This window comes from Haliotis cracherodii, unplaced genomic scaffold, assembly GCF_022045235.1.
Source record: "Haliotis cracherodii isolate W230 unplaced genomic scaffold, xgHalCrac1.p SCAF_5, whole genome shotgun sequence".
In the NCBI taxonomy this organism is placed as follows: Eukaryota; Metazoa; Mollusca; class Gastropoda; order Lepetellida; family Haliotidae; genus Haliotis; species Haliotis cracherodii.
Genome location: NW_027266308.1, coordinates 29,759,595 through 29,776,636, shown reverse-complemented (window position 1 = coordinate 29,776,636; position 17,042 = coordinate 29,759,595). Strand labels below are relative to the sequence as shown.

Sequence of the window (17,042 nt, the reverse complement as noted above, 5' to 3'; positions counted from 1 at the left end):
AGCTGTGTTGGTTGCTGAGCCATTCTGTAAGTCTGTCATACAGACCCTGATACAAATATATCCAATACAGCCCATGCAAGTCTATAATGTTTGGCAAGTCTAGATTACTGCATTGAAAATGAAGAGTGTCTTTGGGCCCCTTTTTATTATATTTTTATTAAGACAATTTAACAGCTGTTTTTTCTGTAAGATATGTTAATTTCTGAGACGGAGATGTTTATCTACCATTCTGGTGCCATCATTCCGAGGAGATTTGTCTTATTGACATACTGATGGCCTTGGGCAACTAATTATGTATGAATTTACTTGTGTTAAATGGAGGAAAAGTGAAATCATTGCAATGAGAAATTCTTTTGGTGATCGAAAGTTGCATCTGATTTGGAAATACCAATGTTAGATTTGCTGATTTGATCATTTGCCCACTCATATTTTGAGGAGTTAGAATCTCCATTCTGATTGGATGATTAGATGTTTAAAGAACGTGAACTCTTTTGGAGAGGTTGTCACATCTTGGTGGAGAGGGATTTTAGTGTGTTATTCCTTGAGGAACTATGTATGTTATGCCTTGGGACTTTGTGTGATCAGTGCCATAATAAAGTCTGTTGGAAAAATACAAAAATAAAAACAAAATTGCTGATTTTATGAGTTTCCGGAAGTGAATTTGAAGAACAAGATTTGTTATGTTATTTCAAATTTCACTTTAATTTCAACATAATTATCTGATGCTTGTTTCAGGTGTTGAATCCAGGCTGTAACATTGATCCAGGAAAGGACATGGATAAGTCGTACACACTTCACAAAATTTTGACTTGTGTTGTAGATCTGGACCCAACTGTGGTCAACACAGACACAGACGCCCACCCAGAACTCCATCCTGCAGGGGAGGGTGGGGAGAAGCCGGCTGAGGGTGCAGAAGCAGAAAAGAAGCCTGAGCCCCTGTTGAAGACGGATTCGGTGGGGACAAACATGTCTGACACACCCACAGAGCCAGAACCCACGGATGGGAAGAAGGCACCAGTCAGTATGAAGATTCCTTCTAAAAAGGTATTGACAGATGAAAGGAGTTATCTGATGGAGAAAAATGCCGCAGATTAATGGATAATGTGTTTCAGTCTATTTAATATTTCAAGATCATCCTTGAATCCTAGTATTGCAAGGGTGGAATCTGGACATTTACAGTCAGTTAACTCCCTTGCCTCTGGAAGATTGGTCCCTTAGAGTTACGAGGATACGCAGATCATGGGTTAAAAAACCTGATACACTAGAGTATCAACCTTGATTTGTCAACATTCTTAACTTGCTCGTGGGTTTCTGCCACAGTGGGATATGTCTGCAATCTAGATCACTTAGGGCTTCCCTTCCAAATTAAGCTGAAATGCCATGATACAAAGGAAATGCTATTTAAAATGGTGTTACATTGAACACACTCTCACATGCAGGTATATATGTTGTGCACATTTGGAGAAGTCAAGTATTGCATTGAATCCTGTCATTTTGCCAACAGCCATCAGTCAATGCTGGAACTCAACCAGATGATGTAGATGTGGCAGGGACTCTGACAGCTGATGAAGAGGCAGCATTGATGTCCTCGTACCACTACACAGGTGCCACCACCAACATCCATCCCTACCTCTCGGCCATGGTCAACTACGCCCAGCCTGTCAAGTTTCAAGGCTTTGAGATTGCAGAAGGTAGGTTGGGACTGCAGAGGGGGCAATTAAGGGGCAGTGAGGGCATCTTTTGGGCTTGCAGCACCACAGGTTCTGTTTCTCAAAGACTCCAAGGGCGCCATTCCACAAAGTAATCCTACAGCTATTATTGCTGTATTCTTTTGACAGGGTTCACTCTAGGGATTTTCTGACACTGGCCCTTAATGTGAAATTTCAAATATTCTAGCGGTACTCCCATACTTGCCCATACAGCACAATGTTAAAATGCCCCATTGTCTTTGAAAATGTGGGCCTTTTCTCAGATTTAGGGTCTAAAAGCACAAGGCCCTACCCGAGAATTATCCCTGCTTTCACATTATAGTAGACATGTCAGGGATGCCACAGGTCATAAAATCCAAGGAAATCTGCTTATGATTAGTATAGTGCTAAGACAAACACCCTGAGAAGATTGTCCAAAACTAGTCCATAAACATGAATCTGTACTAATGATGTGTAATTGTGTTGTGAGCAATTTGTGAAACAAGCACCTCAAGATGTGATCTTGTCAATTATGTCTGGTGAGTTTGAATGTTTAGGTTATAGCATACACCTTTCTACACTTAATGGAAACAGGAAGCCCTTGTTTATTTGCCTTCCAGGACAGCCCTGGACTGAGGCCATATACACAATAGAAGATGACAGAGTTTCAATGCTTTTCCCACATTTGCATCATATTCTTTGTATCTGTATAATTAATACATTGCATATGACATATTACTCAAAATTCATGAAACTGTCTATTCCTTACTCTGGGTTACTTGGAGTTTAGGTAAACATTTCACAAACACACATTTAAAATTCACAAGTTGAAAATTGTTGTTCCCAGTAGGACTAGGACGAGTAACTCATGTACTCGGGTCGGTTGGGTCCAGAGTAGGACCTCGGTCCCAACATATTGTACCAAACTTGATGCCTACAGCGGCTATACAGGCTGGTACGCAGGTAGTAAATTTAGACTCTTCCCACCTCTAATTCCCAAGTGTGAATACTGTTATGATGAATGCAATTGTCATTAAATACCAAAATCATACCAAATGACAATCATATTGTTTAACACAAACGTTTTCTGAAATTGTCAAATTAGGGATTAAATTCTCAATGAACATAATTTTTGGTTCTTTTTTTCGACTTGGTAAATGTCACTGAGGGTGTCAATTTTCTAAAGTGAGGTAACCTTATTGCCACACAAAGTGAATGACAAGCTACACCAACATATCACTTTTAACAACAAATAAGGAGTTTTATATTCTTTGAAATGAGGTATATAATTAAAGGGTTGAATTCCTGTCCAAACATTTCTTTCCTGTCTTAAGACTTGTCAAGAGAACTAGGGCCAAACTCATCATTTCACTTGTCCTCAAAGATTCTAGCTGGTCCTTTTAGACTAATTGGTAATAGAGTCAAAGCATGGAGAACTGATAGAGTATTAGAGCCCTAACATCTTACTGGTCATTGAAGATACCATCAATGAGTTTCTAGCCTTCAGCGCAGTTTAGTAGTCTCGTCTCAGCAGACTAGCATTCATTTCGAAAGCTACAATTCAGGTGTACAGGCAAGCCTTGTCATGAAAATCTGAGCACCGACCATACTCTTAATGTGGTGGATTTAACCTCATATCATTTCTATGTAACCTTTTTCTTCTGTGGTTTGGGGAAAATAACAATGAAACAACACTTACTCCTTAACAAATCTGCTTCTTCACATACAAAAATATAAAAAAAACCTCACATCTTCATTGTACCTCTATTTTGTGGCAAAATGTTTTCTCGATAGTCATGTTTTGTAACTGCTGACCATTTCTATCTTTGTCCTCAATATTAAGGTGAATAAATGGGTTCAGATGTGTTTAGTTATCAAGTAGTTCCTCCATGCATGGAAACTGATAATTTTTCACTATTTGAAAATCCTATTTCAGAGAGGAACATACACTATCATATGTCCTCTTTCAACGAAAACACTGGGCTTGGCTACCTAAAGACACAAGCCATTGAGTTAGTAAAGTATCCTTTTCACCATCACATTTCAAAACTTAACATTTTCCCCATTTTATAACTGCATGTTTTTTTCTGAAACATTTTGTCATTGCACAAATATGAGCAGACTTGGACTGATGAGAGATTTGCATGCTTTAGACTAACCTGTTGCGTTAATATGTTTGTTTGCACTCATTGGATGTTTGCATGATATTAACACGACAACTAACTTGCATTGCAGGATTAGGCGGACTTGTATTGTGTGGATGTATGTGTGTGGAGCAGTTATGGCATGCTTAATACAAACATCTGCAAATGTTGGGGACTTGGTCATTTTCCATAGATGATGTTGCTCTTCTCATCTCAAAATGTTTACTTAAACATGCATAACAAAAAGTGATTTTTTTTTAACTTATCCTATCACACTATGCATTTCTTCCTTTTTCTTTCAATCCTTATGTGGAAACGTCCTTAAACAAAGTTTCCAGCCTCTCAAAATTATTTCGCCCGGACACTCCTCGCATCACCATAGTCACCACACCAACTAATAGGTCACGCACAGCATCCTGTGCACCGTGACCCAGGCAATTTGTTCACCTGACAGCCTTTGCCACATTATTCTTTTCTCTTTACCACTGTGTGGAGATGTGCTTTGATTGTAGAGAATACAATTTTGTTTTTGTTTTATATTCTGGAAGAGAGCTTTCTTTAATACTTTACCATCCTGTCATGGGAAAAGACCAGAATAAGCGCCTGGCTTGCAAGGGGTGTTGCCACGTCTTTTCGCCCTGTGGCCCACATGAACTATTCTGTGATTGTCATGGAGTTTGTAAACCTTGTAACTGATGTTTCCATTATGCTCACTTATTAGAAGAGGCTTTTACAAATTATGTGGGTCTAGATCGACAGGAGAAGAATCGGCGGTCCATGAATCGACCTTCCAAGGATCATCAGATGGAGAAGCATCACAAGGATCCACATTTGCATGATCGACAATCAACTACTGTCCTTGGGATGATCATCATAAAGTACTCTCATATCAGATGCCATGGACAACTCCCTATCTATTTGCGGTTAGAATACATTAAGTCATGAAGGTTGTCACGAGGGAAACTCACCTTTGCATTCAGAAGCATCTAGGGAAGCAACAGCGCAAGGATTGATGACGTGCACACTTAATCCATCTCATCGGGATCTTTGCAGCGTCATCAGTGCACCATCGAGTTCTTTTCATGGCAGGGTGTGGCTGTCATCTAGGCTTCAAGTTGTCAGGACTTAGGTCAGTCACATTCATTCCCGCCAAGGACTCTGGAAAGTAGTCCAAGCCGGGCAACAGTTCCTCCAAGTGACTCCCCTTGACTACGGGTTGACTGTGACCTTCCGCCCTCAGTCGTTTGGACTTTTTGGCGCCAATTGGATCATACTTGATGACCCCTACGTCACTCATCTCCTCCAAGAAGGGTGCTGGCTGCCTCTCATTGGGACTACCCCAACCACATCCAAGCCACTCCAGAGGATGTGTCGCAAACCCTTAACTGCTCACCTCTGCCTTAAGTATGTGATGTCTCCATATTGGTTTGAAGATCTTCTTATGGATATTGTCGATCGTTCCTTCTCCTTGTCTTAGCATACTGCTTTCCTGCTGGTGTGATTGATAGCCTCGACGAGGCGTGAAAAGAGATGCCAAGCTGATCAGCCTTACATCTCAGAGCGTATGTGTTGGTTTGTCTTGTAGAATATTTGCCTGCAGACTCCTTCTGAATTTGTGACAGAATAGGTTCCTTACTTCAAAGCAATGCAGTTGTTTTTTAAACAAAGTCCTACGCGAAAGCACACAACAAATGTCCTGATTTTCTGATGTTGTGTCCTAGCAGCAGCGTTAAGGGGTCTTCAAGTGTAAAACAGTGATCTACCCACTCACGGGTCCATGTCTTTTTGACACGATTGTACAAAAATCTTTTTATCTCCTCATCACAGAGGAATGGGATGTCAGATGATCAAACCGCCTGGGTCACAGTGCACAAGATTGTAGTGCGTGACCAATTTGTTGCGGTGGTGACTATTGTGATGCGAGGATTGTTCGGGCGAAATGAGTTTTTGAGGCTGGAAAACTTTGTTTTAGAACATTTCCACACAAGGATCGAGAGAAGACGGCAGCAATGCTTTTAGTGTAAAAATAAGGTACTCCTTAGAAATAATCTTTATGAAATGATATCATTCACATTTCTTGATTATAATTATCCATTGTTTTTCCTATTTGTAGCATTCATAATTATTGTAGTCTAATGCCAGTGACATTGGTACGTCAGTATACCTAATACTTGTGATATTGGTACATCAGTTTGCCTATTGGTTGTGATATTGGTACATCAGTATGCCTAATGCCAATGACATTGGTACGTCAGTATCCCCACATACAAGCATAGTGCTTCCTGCAGGTTTGTCATGAGTTGTATTGTTGTCCGTTGCACTAGAGATTGACAGAAGACCATGTGTTGTGCATGTATTATCACACTGTGATGGACAACATTTGTATGATGACTGTTGTCAAATGTTCTGTTAACTCAAAAATCAGGAAAATTTCCTCTGAGATTAATCATAATTCATGCAGTAGCCTGGTGGTTAAAGCATACAGTCTTGCTGAAATTAGCTGTGTCAGACACATTTCTCTTTATATGCCAAAATTGGCATACAACCTGACTTTGCTCCTTCACTTGGTCAGTTGAATAACATATTTCAGATTTTTTTTAAACAAATAATTCATTTAACATCTGCTTTCCTGACTTTTGTGTATATTATGGTTTCCTCTTGATAAGCACATATATGAAATTATTTGTTGATGATATTATACATAAAAAAAGCACTTTGTGAATGTTCAAAGTTGTCGAATTTACAAGATTCTCCGAGTTTCGGTCCTGATTTATGACATGGGAAGTCTAAAACAGTTAAAAGATGATTGATCTCTTTGGGGAAAACTATCTGTGAGGATTTCTGTGAGATGGTGAAAAAATCAAACTTGAATGTAAGAACTCCCTGTGATCTCGATCTTGCTTCTTTGGCTGAGAGGAGAAAGGTAGCTACCATGTATGTGTTTATCATGTTGGACAGTGATACTAGCTGTGATTGAATGTTTAAATATTATTCTCTCTTTGTTCAGCCATCGGATGTCATTTCAATATGTCTTCCTTCAATGAGTCGGCTGCACTACAATTGATCAAACATTCTTGTATAGAACTAAATGAGTATCCTTTCCTTGATGTTGTGATAGCTGTGACTGTATTTGCAATGCATATATACAGGGAAATGTTGAGGTGTGAGATAAACCAAGGTATAACATAATGACTGCAGTATCTTTACATCACAGCTTGCTGGGGAGGTGTTGAGCTGGGAGATAAACCAAGATATACCATAGTGATTGTACTGTCTTAGCTGGGGAAATGTTAAACTGTTTGACAAACCTAGAATAATTTTTTTATATGACGTTTAAACGATATACAGCTTTTCCATTGGACGAAAGGTTGGTCACATGACAGCAAAGTTGTTGTTCATAAGTGTATGAACAACACAATTTCATGAGACTGTATGCTTGAAATGACGTATATACTGACCGACTACTTATGCATTCCTTGGGGAACCCCTGGGAATTCCCTAGCATAAATACATACAAAAACATTGTTTCTGATCATTTAGACCGTGTACTCTTGGACTTGAGGGTTTGACTGCTCCATCGTTCATACAGTTTGGCCTTCACTCTATATAGGTTCATAATCAAATGTGAAAGTCAATTCTCAATAGAACTTAAATTAGGTAATATGCAGCTGTTCAGGAGTAAACACAATGAGCTGAATCAGTCTATTCCACAATTTCGCGTGGCTTATGAAACAATCCAAGTTTGGAGGGGAGGTGGGGTAGCCTAGTGGGTTAAGTGTTTGCTCGTCACATGGAAGACCCGGGTTCGATTCCCCACATGAGTTCAATGTGTGAAACCCATTTTCTGGTGTTCCCTGCAATGATATTGTTTGAATATTGCTTAAAGCAGTATAAAACCATACTCACTCACTCCAAGTTTCGGATATAACTTCTAGTCCTTATACAACAATTTCCCAAATTCTGATTTAGCCAGGTATAGTGGGAAACATATAAATGGGTAGAAGCTGCCCATTTAGAGTAGGACAGTGTAGGGAACATTTCTTTAGTAACACAACAACACACAAAACAGTGCATTTGCCAATAGAGTCTTGTGATGCCCCTGCTAAAAGGCAAGTGAGGTACCAGACACAGAGATAGATTGTGTGTGTGGTTTCTTGTTATTTTTGTCATTTAATATTTTAAAAGAAAAACAGACTATATTTCACTAGTGGCAATGGCTATCCCTGAGATAAGTTGACTATGTTATGTATCATGCAGTGAACAAAACTGGACAAGAAGATAAATTTCCAAACCGAATAAGCACATGTTCCTTGTATGTAAAGCACTCCTTGTGGTACCTCATACATTATATGTACATGTCTGCACTCAACACACACATCTGTCCTCCCAGAGACGGGTAGATTCCCATATTGTACTGCACGGAGTGTACTTTTACTGTTACTTGCTTAATGCCATTGTATTGTATCCAGTGTGTGTACATCGCGAACGTTTCTAGTCACTAGTCTGCATGAGTCTTCAGCATGAACATATGGAGCATCCATGAGAATGCTGTTACCTTGTCATTTTCACTAATCGTGTTAAATTGTTTTGACATTTTACCGGGTGTGATATGCCCCTGATAAAAGCTGTTTTCATTAATGATATTGGTAATTATGATGAAACAAATCGGTCATGATTAAACTGTCAAATCAGACTTGTTTGGAATTGTTTTTTAAAAAGTATTATGTCGTGGCATCTGTTTTTGAAATCCAGTTATTTTTAATGTCTCTTTTTTTCTGGTTATAAAGGACAGGAAATGCTTTTTTGAAACTTCATCAAAATGTTGCCAACCCAGTAAGGGTTTATCTTTAAATGAGACTGCAGATTTTTTATAAGATTATGACGCTGTTAGTGATTTGTGGACAAAAGGCCAAAATGGTAAATGACTCCTGAAGACATGGACCTTAACGAAGCCAGTTACAACAAGCGTCAGATGAGTCGAATCTACCCAAAAGGAGGGCGGGTTGATTCCAGCAACTACATGCCACAGGTAGGCTTATAGCATCATCTCCCCTTGCACTGCCCGGGGACATTAGTCCCCTTCCAACACATCCACCTTGTACTTCCTTGAGTGGACAGTGTTGGTTCAGTAGAGGTGTGGGTTGTGGCCAGAGTTACGTCCCATTACAACCCGAATCTGCTGGTGGTAGGTTTGAATCCAAAGGACTCATCACCCTGATTATGATTTTAGTATGTTGTTTATGTACCATACCAGCACTATTTAAGTTTTAAGTTGGTGAATTTCTAGCAACCTTGCCATCTTTGATGGTAGAAATTTGACCTTCATGATATGACTTGGGCCCTCCCCCCAAAACCTCTGAATATGCAGAAATATCATATAATTATATACCTTCATGAAATAAACCTAAAATCATCTTACTTGTGGATCTATGTGTATAGTTTGCATAAGTGCATCTTTCCATAAATATAATCTCTGAACCTATATTTGAATATCATATTCTATATAAGCATGGACAATATCAGTGATACTATTGTATTTTTTGTAATGGTGGTTGGTGCTACTGTCCTATGTACCTCACCTGAAGCTCTGTCACCATGGTCCTTGATCCTATGGTATTATGGCTCAGGCTAACAAACACATTGCTGTGTATCAGGTAATGTGCTCTAGACAAAAATAGGACTCAGAGAATTATTTTCAGGTGTTGACAGAAAATGATGGTTATAAATATAAGTTGATAGTTTTACAAATTCCAAATGTTTTGTTAATTTGTGTTGGTCACAAGTGATATAATTAGCTGATCATGTTACCTTAAAATCAATACCAGTAATAGAAACTCTCACTCATTTCAAGTATCTAATAGTATCAGTATGATTTACTGAAATTGACACAAGTTTGAAAATAAGTGGCAGTGTAATTATGCATGAGTTAGTTCGTAACACTTTATGCAGGATTTGTCATATTTCTGGAAATTGTTCATTTTGGAAAACTTTTATTCATGTCAGACGCATGTGTTGCTCTGAACATTGAAACAACTGTATATTTCTTAACATGTTAACTTTAATTCATTGCAGATTTTCTGGAATGCAGGTTGTCAAATGGTTTCGCTCAACTTCCAGACTTCAGACCTTGCTATGCAGCTCAACCAGGGAAAGTTTGAGTATAATGGCAATTGTGGGTATGTGAATATATCTGCTTATAATCAAGACATGAAGCGGTTTCTAATCCAATTTAGTAATTACAACTCTGATGTAGCACCTTCCATTTAACCCTTCTGTTCTTATGAATCTTAAAGAATATGTTATGTTATTTTTGCAGTTATCTCTTGAAGCCGGACTTCATGAGACGACCAGACCGAACATTTGACCCGTTTTCTGAGAGCCCAGTGGATGGTGTGATAGCTGCTCATTGCTCAGTGCAGGTGAACAAAGAAATACTCTCTTCCATTTTGTTGCATGAGTACTAGTTTTTCATTTCAGTTCAGTTCTGCACTGGGGGATTAAAATATGGTGCAGTGGTTTTGCACAGGTTTGACGTTTTGAAAATAATTTTGATGTCTGTCTTAGAAAGTCCTCTTATTTTCAGAAGATCAGGAAACAGTAGTCCGCTGTTGGGCATGGCCTAGTTTGTTTAGGTTTATGGACATGAATGCAAAAAAAACTTGGTTGGCCAAAACAAGTGCTGTAAAATCACTTTCAACTTATTTATGACATTTTAAAGAAATGGGACCATAGCAGACTACATGTTCATGTGCAGACGACAGGATGGTGTTTTCTAGGTGAAGTTTAACACAATTTTAGTCAAATGATATGAAGATGTTCAGGGGTAGAAACTAACATTTTTAGTCCACTAGTCCTTATAATTGTAACATATAGCAAAACCCTTAAAAATGGCAAAATTTCTACTCGTCGTTATGATACTTTAACTATTGGGCAGTTTGGACAGGACTACAGGACTAGTGCCAATTTCTAACGCTGATGTATGTGATAGTCATATGACAAGGGAATTGTACATCTGAGCTGCAAATTAGATGATATGCCACACATTAAAGACCTTCACTAGATAATAGACCAATATAAAGATCTGTCAGACTCTCAAACTACATCTGGTGTACATTCAATGAGAGTCCCAACAACAGGATTAATTCTACGGGAGAGATTGTTGACTGGAGAAGTATGCAGTGGCTTGTTGTTTTTCACAGGTGATCTCTGGCCAGTTTTTGTCGGACAAGAAGATTGGTACTTATGTGGAGGTGGACATGTATGGATTGCCGACAGACACAATTCGCAGAGAATTCCGAACACGTGTGGTCCCCAACAATGGTCTCAACCCTGTCTATAATGAGGATCCTTTCGTCTTCAGAAAAGTAAGTAATAGCTCAGGCTGGCAGTGTGTTTTGTAACATTGAGATTTACTGTATATCTTTCTCTTGAAATGTTACACATACTATTAAAATATTAATTCATTAGACACGGTCTTGTGTGACTTTCTGAAATAATTTGTCATAGTCCTGTATCTTAATGATAATTCCTGTGGGTGTTTGGATCTGTCACTTAACATACCGTTCACTGTTCACACCTTATCGATGTTAAATGATAGTATCTACTTATCCTCATGTATACTGGATATAATATGATCCTGAAATAGATCATTGACTTCCCAGAAACTTCTTGTGACTCATCTCATCGTTTTGTGGAGTGGGCCCTGCATTCTGATCACTTGTGACATAACTTATGATGGTTATTATGCAAAGAGTTTTTGAAAATCGGGCCCAGAAGACCCAGTCAGTGTCAACTAACTAAAACATTTTCTGATATTGCTGCATTTTGTTGTTCCTAGGTAGTATTACCGGAGTTAGCAGTATTACGCATAGCTGTATATGAAGAGACAGGCAAACTGATAGGACAGAGGATCCTGCCCTTGGATGGACTTCAAGCAGGTAGGCTGTCACTGTGCATTGCTACTTGATCTCTGGTACATTATCACTGTCATACTTTTCACGAGAGTCCCAGTCATCTGAGGAGCCATAGTTTGTTGTACAGAGTTGCATTTGTTGAAAGTTTGAATCACAGATTTTCCCTGATTTTGTTTATATGTTTGTTGGAACTATACTCATTGGTTTAACTTAAGTGGTAAGTGTCGAAGACATGATTCACTTGGGGCTTTTCTCCCACATTATGCTGACACTCTGTGATATAACTGAAATACTGTCCAAAGTGGCTTAAAAAAACACCTCACTCACTTTATCAGGGTAATTATCGGCACAGACTGTCAATGCCACAGTCAGGAGTAAAAGATACAACAGAAAAACTAAAACACAAGATCTATATAACATTTTAAAATGCTGCTTATATATATCCAATTAAATCTTGAGATCATATCTCCATTTATGCACATCATCATCATCATCATTATCATCATCATCATCATCATCGTCATCATCATCATCAATGTTGTGTCAGATTGATGTGAGGAAGGATGTATACATGTGTTTGCAGGTTATCGACACATCTCCCTACGTACTGAAGGAAACTTCCCTCTCTCACTGCCAACAGTTTTCTGTAGAATCATCCTCAAAACCTATGTCCCAGAAGGATTTGGAGGTTTGTATGAACTTTGTTATTGACATGATTAAATTTTTTAGAGGTGTATACACTGGCAGTGACATCAGCATGATTTCAACAGCTTTTGATGGGACATTCATGTGTATCATTACCAAGTTTGGAACATTAAGGATATGAAGGATATGACAATCAGTCAGTGGAAAATGAACTACATATATATAGGTATGTAATCTGAAACCTTGGCCATGCATCAGCATGTGACCTGGATTCTGATTCCGGATACTTGCAGCATCATGAAACACATGATTATTCATCTAAACATGCTGATGATAGTGATGTTTTTAGGTATACGAAATTGTTGGTTGATCATGTCATATAACAGGTTTATCTCATCAAGTGTCCTGAAGAAGGTATTTTCATGACAGGCTAGTGTATGACTATGTCATCAATTTTAAACTCAGTTCTCTGTCCTTTACCATCAATCTTCTACACTTTGTATCAGCTGCAGGCCTAGCTATTGAAGACTGAGTAGATCAACAAAAAAATAAACCTTAGTTCTCTAAATGTTTGGGGGTTCCATCTAGCAGCCAGCTGTATCTATACTCGCTGTCAAAAGAAATGTGATTACCATATATGTTGGTTAATATATGAAGAAGTACTCATATTCAAGAGATATTAGATTGGTTCGATGCTTAAATGAACATACTCTTTTGTTGTGAGAACTGACCCTCATGAATGCACCACATGTGATGTCATAGATCCATGACTGCACCGCATGTAAAGTTTGGAAATCATGTGCAGTATAGCGTGATAAGAATAAAGACACTCTGTGGTAACACTTGACTGACTGTGTATGTTGTCATTAATTGGTAGACATTGGAAACATCTTTTCTTAACGTACATACTTCTCTGTATGTTTCTATGGTTCATGTTTCTTTTGGCGGTGAATATATCATCAGCTGCTAAACTGACAGCTCCACACACAGACTAACTCAGAAATTATTTCCAGATTTTGTCAATGCTTTGTCTGACCCCATGGCCTATGTTACACTGGCCGAGAAGCGTGAGCAGCAGATGCGAGATATGGGCATCGATGAAAAAGACATCAGTGATGTGCCTGTGGTCCACAAGCCAGAACCTTCTTCCAAACCTGTCAAGACTCCAGCTCCATCCTCAAATGGCCAGATTCAGCCCAACCCTACAACCCCTCAACCCACTAGTAAGCCAGATAAGAAAGGTGGGTTTGCAGTGTTAGTTTCTATCAAAATTGTTTTTCATTTCTAGCTTTTCTAAATGTATTTTACTAAAATGTTAAACAGAGATGATGTGGTGATGTAGTATTTTACCATTGTGTTTTTTAATTATTACCAGCTGCAAAAGTGACTAGGTTAGGTCTTTCTTTGTGCGTAATGAATTGTGTCATGTATACATGGTCTTTGTCATATATTCAATCTGGCTTAATCCTTTCAGTTGCGTGCATCAATGCTCATGATATCAATCACTGGATTGTCTGGTCCAGACTCGATTATTTACAGACCGCCGTCATATGATGAGTGCAAGATTAAACAACAAACAAACAAACACAACAACCTCATTACTTTTTTCTGGTGGCATTTAAGGGCTTCTTCATGTTCGTTCATAAACTTCTGAATGTCAATCCAAGATGTGTCTGACAAAGTGTTTATCTGCTTGCCAGCCGATGAAGTGCTGTTTGACCCTGTGACCCGTGACCACCTCATGCAGGACAAATCCTTCTTCAAGTTGCTGAAGAAGCAGCAGAAGGACATGGAGATGCTGAAGAAGAAGTTCCAGAAGGAGCGTGTGTTGATGCAGAAACAACACTGTACCGTGGTGGACAAGCTGGTGGCCAGCCACGACAAGGAGAAGCTGGCTGCAGAGAAGAACCTGGAGAAGAAGCTCAAGAAGAAGGGGTTAGTCGTCTTTCTACCACTCCATGGGGTTGTTCGTTGAAACTCTTGATGTGAGGTTTCTCATACTGTACCCTCTAAATACAGGTAGTGAGAATCACAAATAAATGCACAGATGTTTCACCAGAAAACATGAAACTATAAGATATTGTTATTACAAAAGAGGTAAGCTGATATTGTGAGATTGAACCTGTCACTTGCTGTGGGTATTCTCCATTTCACAGGTCGTTTGAGATTACTGAATTCAAAATGATTCAGTGTCGGGATTTGCATATTTTCAAATGTCTAACATCTGCCTAAACCAGAAGATATATTTTTGTGAGTAGTCAAAATGGGTTGCGAATTTTCTGTAAATCTGTTGAATTCTATTGATTTTGCTATCTCATGGGTCACTTCTGTGATACATGCCATTGCAATATGCGCATAAATCATATAGTACCTAGGACCCCCCGACAACTTTCTGTTTGTTTGTTTTCAAAACAACCATTTTCATCACTGATCACTGGTGTTCACAGTCATATGGTTGTCTTTTTCAGGGAGAGTTCTTTGACTGATCTGAAAATGGCTACGGAAGACAAAGTGCAGAGCCTTGTCACAGAGCACAAAGCCAAGGTACTGTTTATCCCGTTTGTTGAATTGTTATGTATGGAAATCAAGAATTCAGGCACTCATGCTCATATAAAATTTCTATGTTTGCTATTCACAATGGATATTCACACGATCAAACCAAACTGAGAAAGACATTTTTTATTTACTGATTGCACTGCATCATTTAACTCTCGGGCTTTCACCAACTCACTTACTCACACATGTGTTAGATTATTATGTCTTCATTTGTTATCACATGAAGTATTTTTACTGTGCTATTTCTGAATGATTACCCAGTCGTAGATAAGAAATATGAATGGAACTGTTGCCAGACTAGCTTCTGGTCTGTACTGAGGTTTCTCTATAAAATATGCACTATGCATCCAGACAGTGTAGGTGTTGTGTGTGTTGGTCAGGTAAAGGACCTGGTGGTGGACCAGACCAAGGAGTGGTCGGACATGTGTCTGCGGCAGGTGGCGGAGGAGCATGAGATGAGGAAGGAGCATATCACTCAGCAGAACGACTTCCTCGTCAAACTTCTGGAAGAAGCACACCATGATCAGCTCAAGGAACTCGAGAGCAAACAGGAAAAGTAGGTCATCTGTAGACTGCTGTGGTGGACATTGTTGTCATCTGCAAATGAGTAATTACAGAAATGGTAGTGTTGCTTTCAGTGGAAAAAATATGAGGTCATTCAGACCTTTCAGTAGTCTAACATCTATTCTTTGAAATGAATATATTTTTCAGAAAAAACAGTGACATATAAAATATAATAAAAAGGAGCCCATAGACTCTCTTCATTTAGTAATATAGACTTGGTAACGGTAATGGACTTGCATGGGCTGTATAACAGACTAATCTTTCAGAGAAACGTGTTTGTAACGGAGATTGGTAAGGGGAAAGAATTTTGGCTTGATTTGAATTATCCCCTTGTTTGGTCCCCTGGGTCCAGGAGATAGTGTCCGAGTCATATATGGCGAGGGAATGATGATTACTTGTTGCTCTTGTTTCAGGGAGAACAAGGAACTGAAGGCGAACCAAGCCAAGCAGTCAATGGAGTCTTTCAAGATGGTGCAGAATGATAGGTCAATCAAAAATAAAGCAGAACGAGATAGGTGGGTCTTTAATTCTTTACCAGTGTATTATATCAAACATGCACATGATCTTGTTCAATACTTATGTCATTTTGAATACAATCCAGTAAAGGTATCGAGAGTTATTTTCTTTCTGTACAATTGTGTGGATAGATCAATACAGTGGAATATGATTCAGGAAGGTCTTTAAAATACAAACATTTTGCATATTACAAGATTGATTATGACTACTTTTATTAATTGATCAATATGCTAAGAAAGATGTTAAGTCATTTTGTGTGATACATTTCAGGCGGATACGAGAGCTTAACTCCAACAACATGAAAAAGTTCATTGAGGAGCGAAAACGCCTTGCAATGAAGCACTCACGCCAGGTTGAAGCTCTCAAGAAGATCCATACAGAACAGGTGGAGAAGCTGGTTAAAGACAATGAAAAGGTATGCAACAACTATCATGAAAATTAGGGCTGTGAGACTGTGATTCTTTTGCTGTCTCAGACATTTTTCTTGTACATTTTATCTGAGATAAAAATTTAGTTTTGAAACATGTCTGAAATCAATGTTTCCAGCTTCTAAAGTTAATTCATTCATTCATACCTCATTTCGCCATGGTCACCTCCTAGATCTGGATCATGTGCGCATTGCATGCTTGTTGACCTACGTGTGCCAGTCAACTCATTCTCTTTTAAATCGCCTCAGTGGTGATGTGTTGTTATAGGGAATCCATTTTTGTTTTTTTCCAGGCAAGTGATCTTCGTTTTTTGTCTTTTTGCCTCTATCAGCTTGACGTGGGGTGTACGTTTTTCCTTTTGAATGCCTAATGTAGTTAAGGCCAGATCTTCACTTATATCCTTGTTGGGATAGTTGTTTGATCATCATGGATGAGCAGTCCACATGACGACTTTTCTCCATCTGAATCACACTCACAGTGCTCGTATTGTGGCCGATTGTGTTGTTACTCAGAGCGTTGTGATCTCTATTTCATCCTACCAGATGAATGTTTCAAACTATATCTGTATAAATGTCGGCGCCGGGTGTC

The 17,042-nt window shown here is 38.9% G+C and overlaps 1 protein-coding gene across 4 annotated transcripts in view; it reads left to right on the top strand.

The window, feature by feature from the left end:
• Positions 1-17,042, top strand: part of LOC139444402 (1-phosphatidylinositol 4,5-bisphosphate phosphodiesterase beta-4-like) — a 108,500-nt gene that overhangs the window by 81,291 nt on the left and 10,167 nt on the right. For 3 of the 4 annotated variants that reach the window (XM_071225373.1, XM_071225372.1, XM_071225369.1), the window contains 15 exons: positions 821-1,044; positions 1,505-1,691; positions 3,625-3,709; positions 8,789-8,861; positions 9,905-10,008; positions 10,149-10,251; positions 11,032-11,196; positions 11,670-11,769; positions 12,329-12,433; positions 13,404-13,631; positions 14,091-14,325; positions 14,859-14,934; positions 15,327-15,502; positions 15,924-16,025; positions 16,297-16,441. In XM_071225373.1, the coding sequence (XP_071081474.1) occupies positions 821-1,044; positions 1,505-1,691; positions 3,625-3,709; positions 8,789-8,861; positions 9,905-10,008; positions 10,149-10,251; positions 11,032-11,196; positions 11,670-11,769; positions 12,329-12,433; positions 13,404-13,631; positions 14,091-14,325; positions 14,859-14,934; positions 15,327-15,502; positions 15,924-16,025; positions 16,297-16,441 (2,108 nt within the window). Of the gene's footprint in view, positions 1-820; positions 1,045-1,504; positions 1,692-3,624; positions 3,710-6,839; positions 6,925-8,788; positions 8,862-9,904; positions 10,009-10,148; positions 10,252-11,031; positions 11,197-11,669; positions 11,770-12,328; positions 12,434-13,403; positions 13,632-14,090; positions 14,326-14,858; positions 14,935-15,326; positions 15,503-15,923; positions 16,026-16,296; positions 16,442-17,042 lie in introns of all 4 variants that reach the window. The other variant, XM_071225370.1, reaches the window with a different exon arrangement.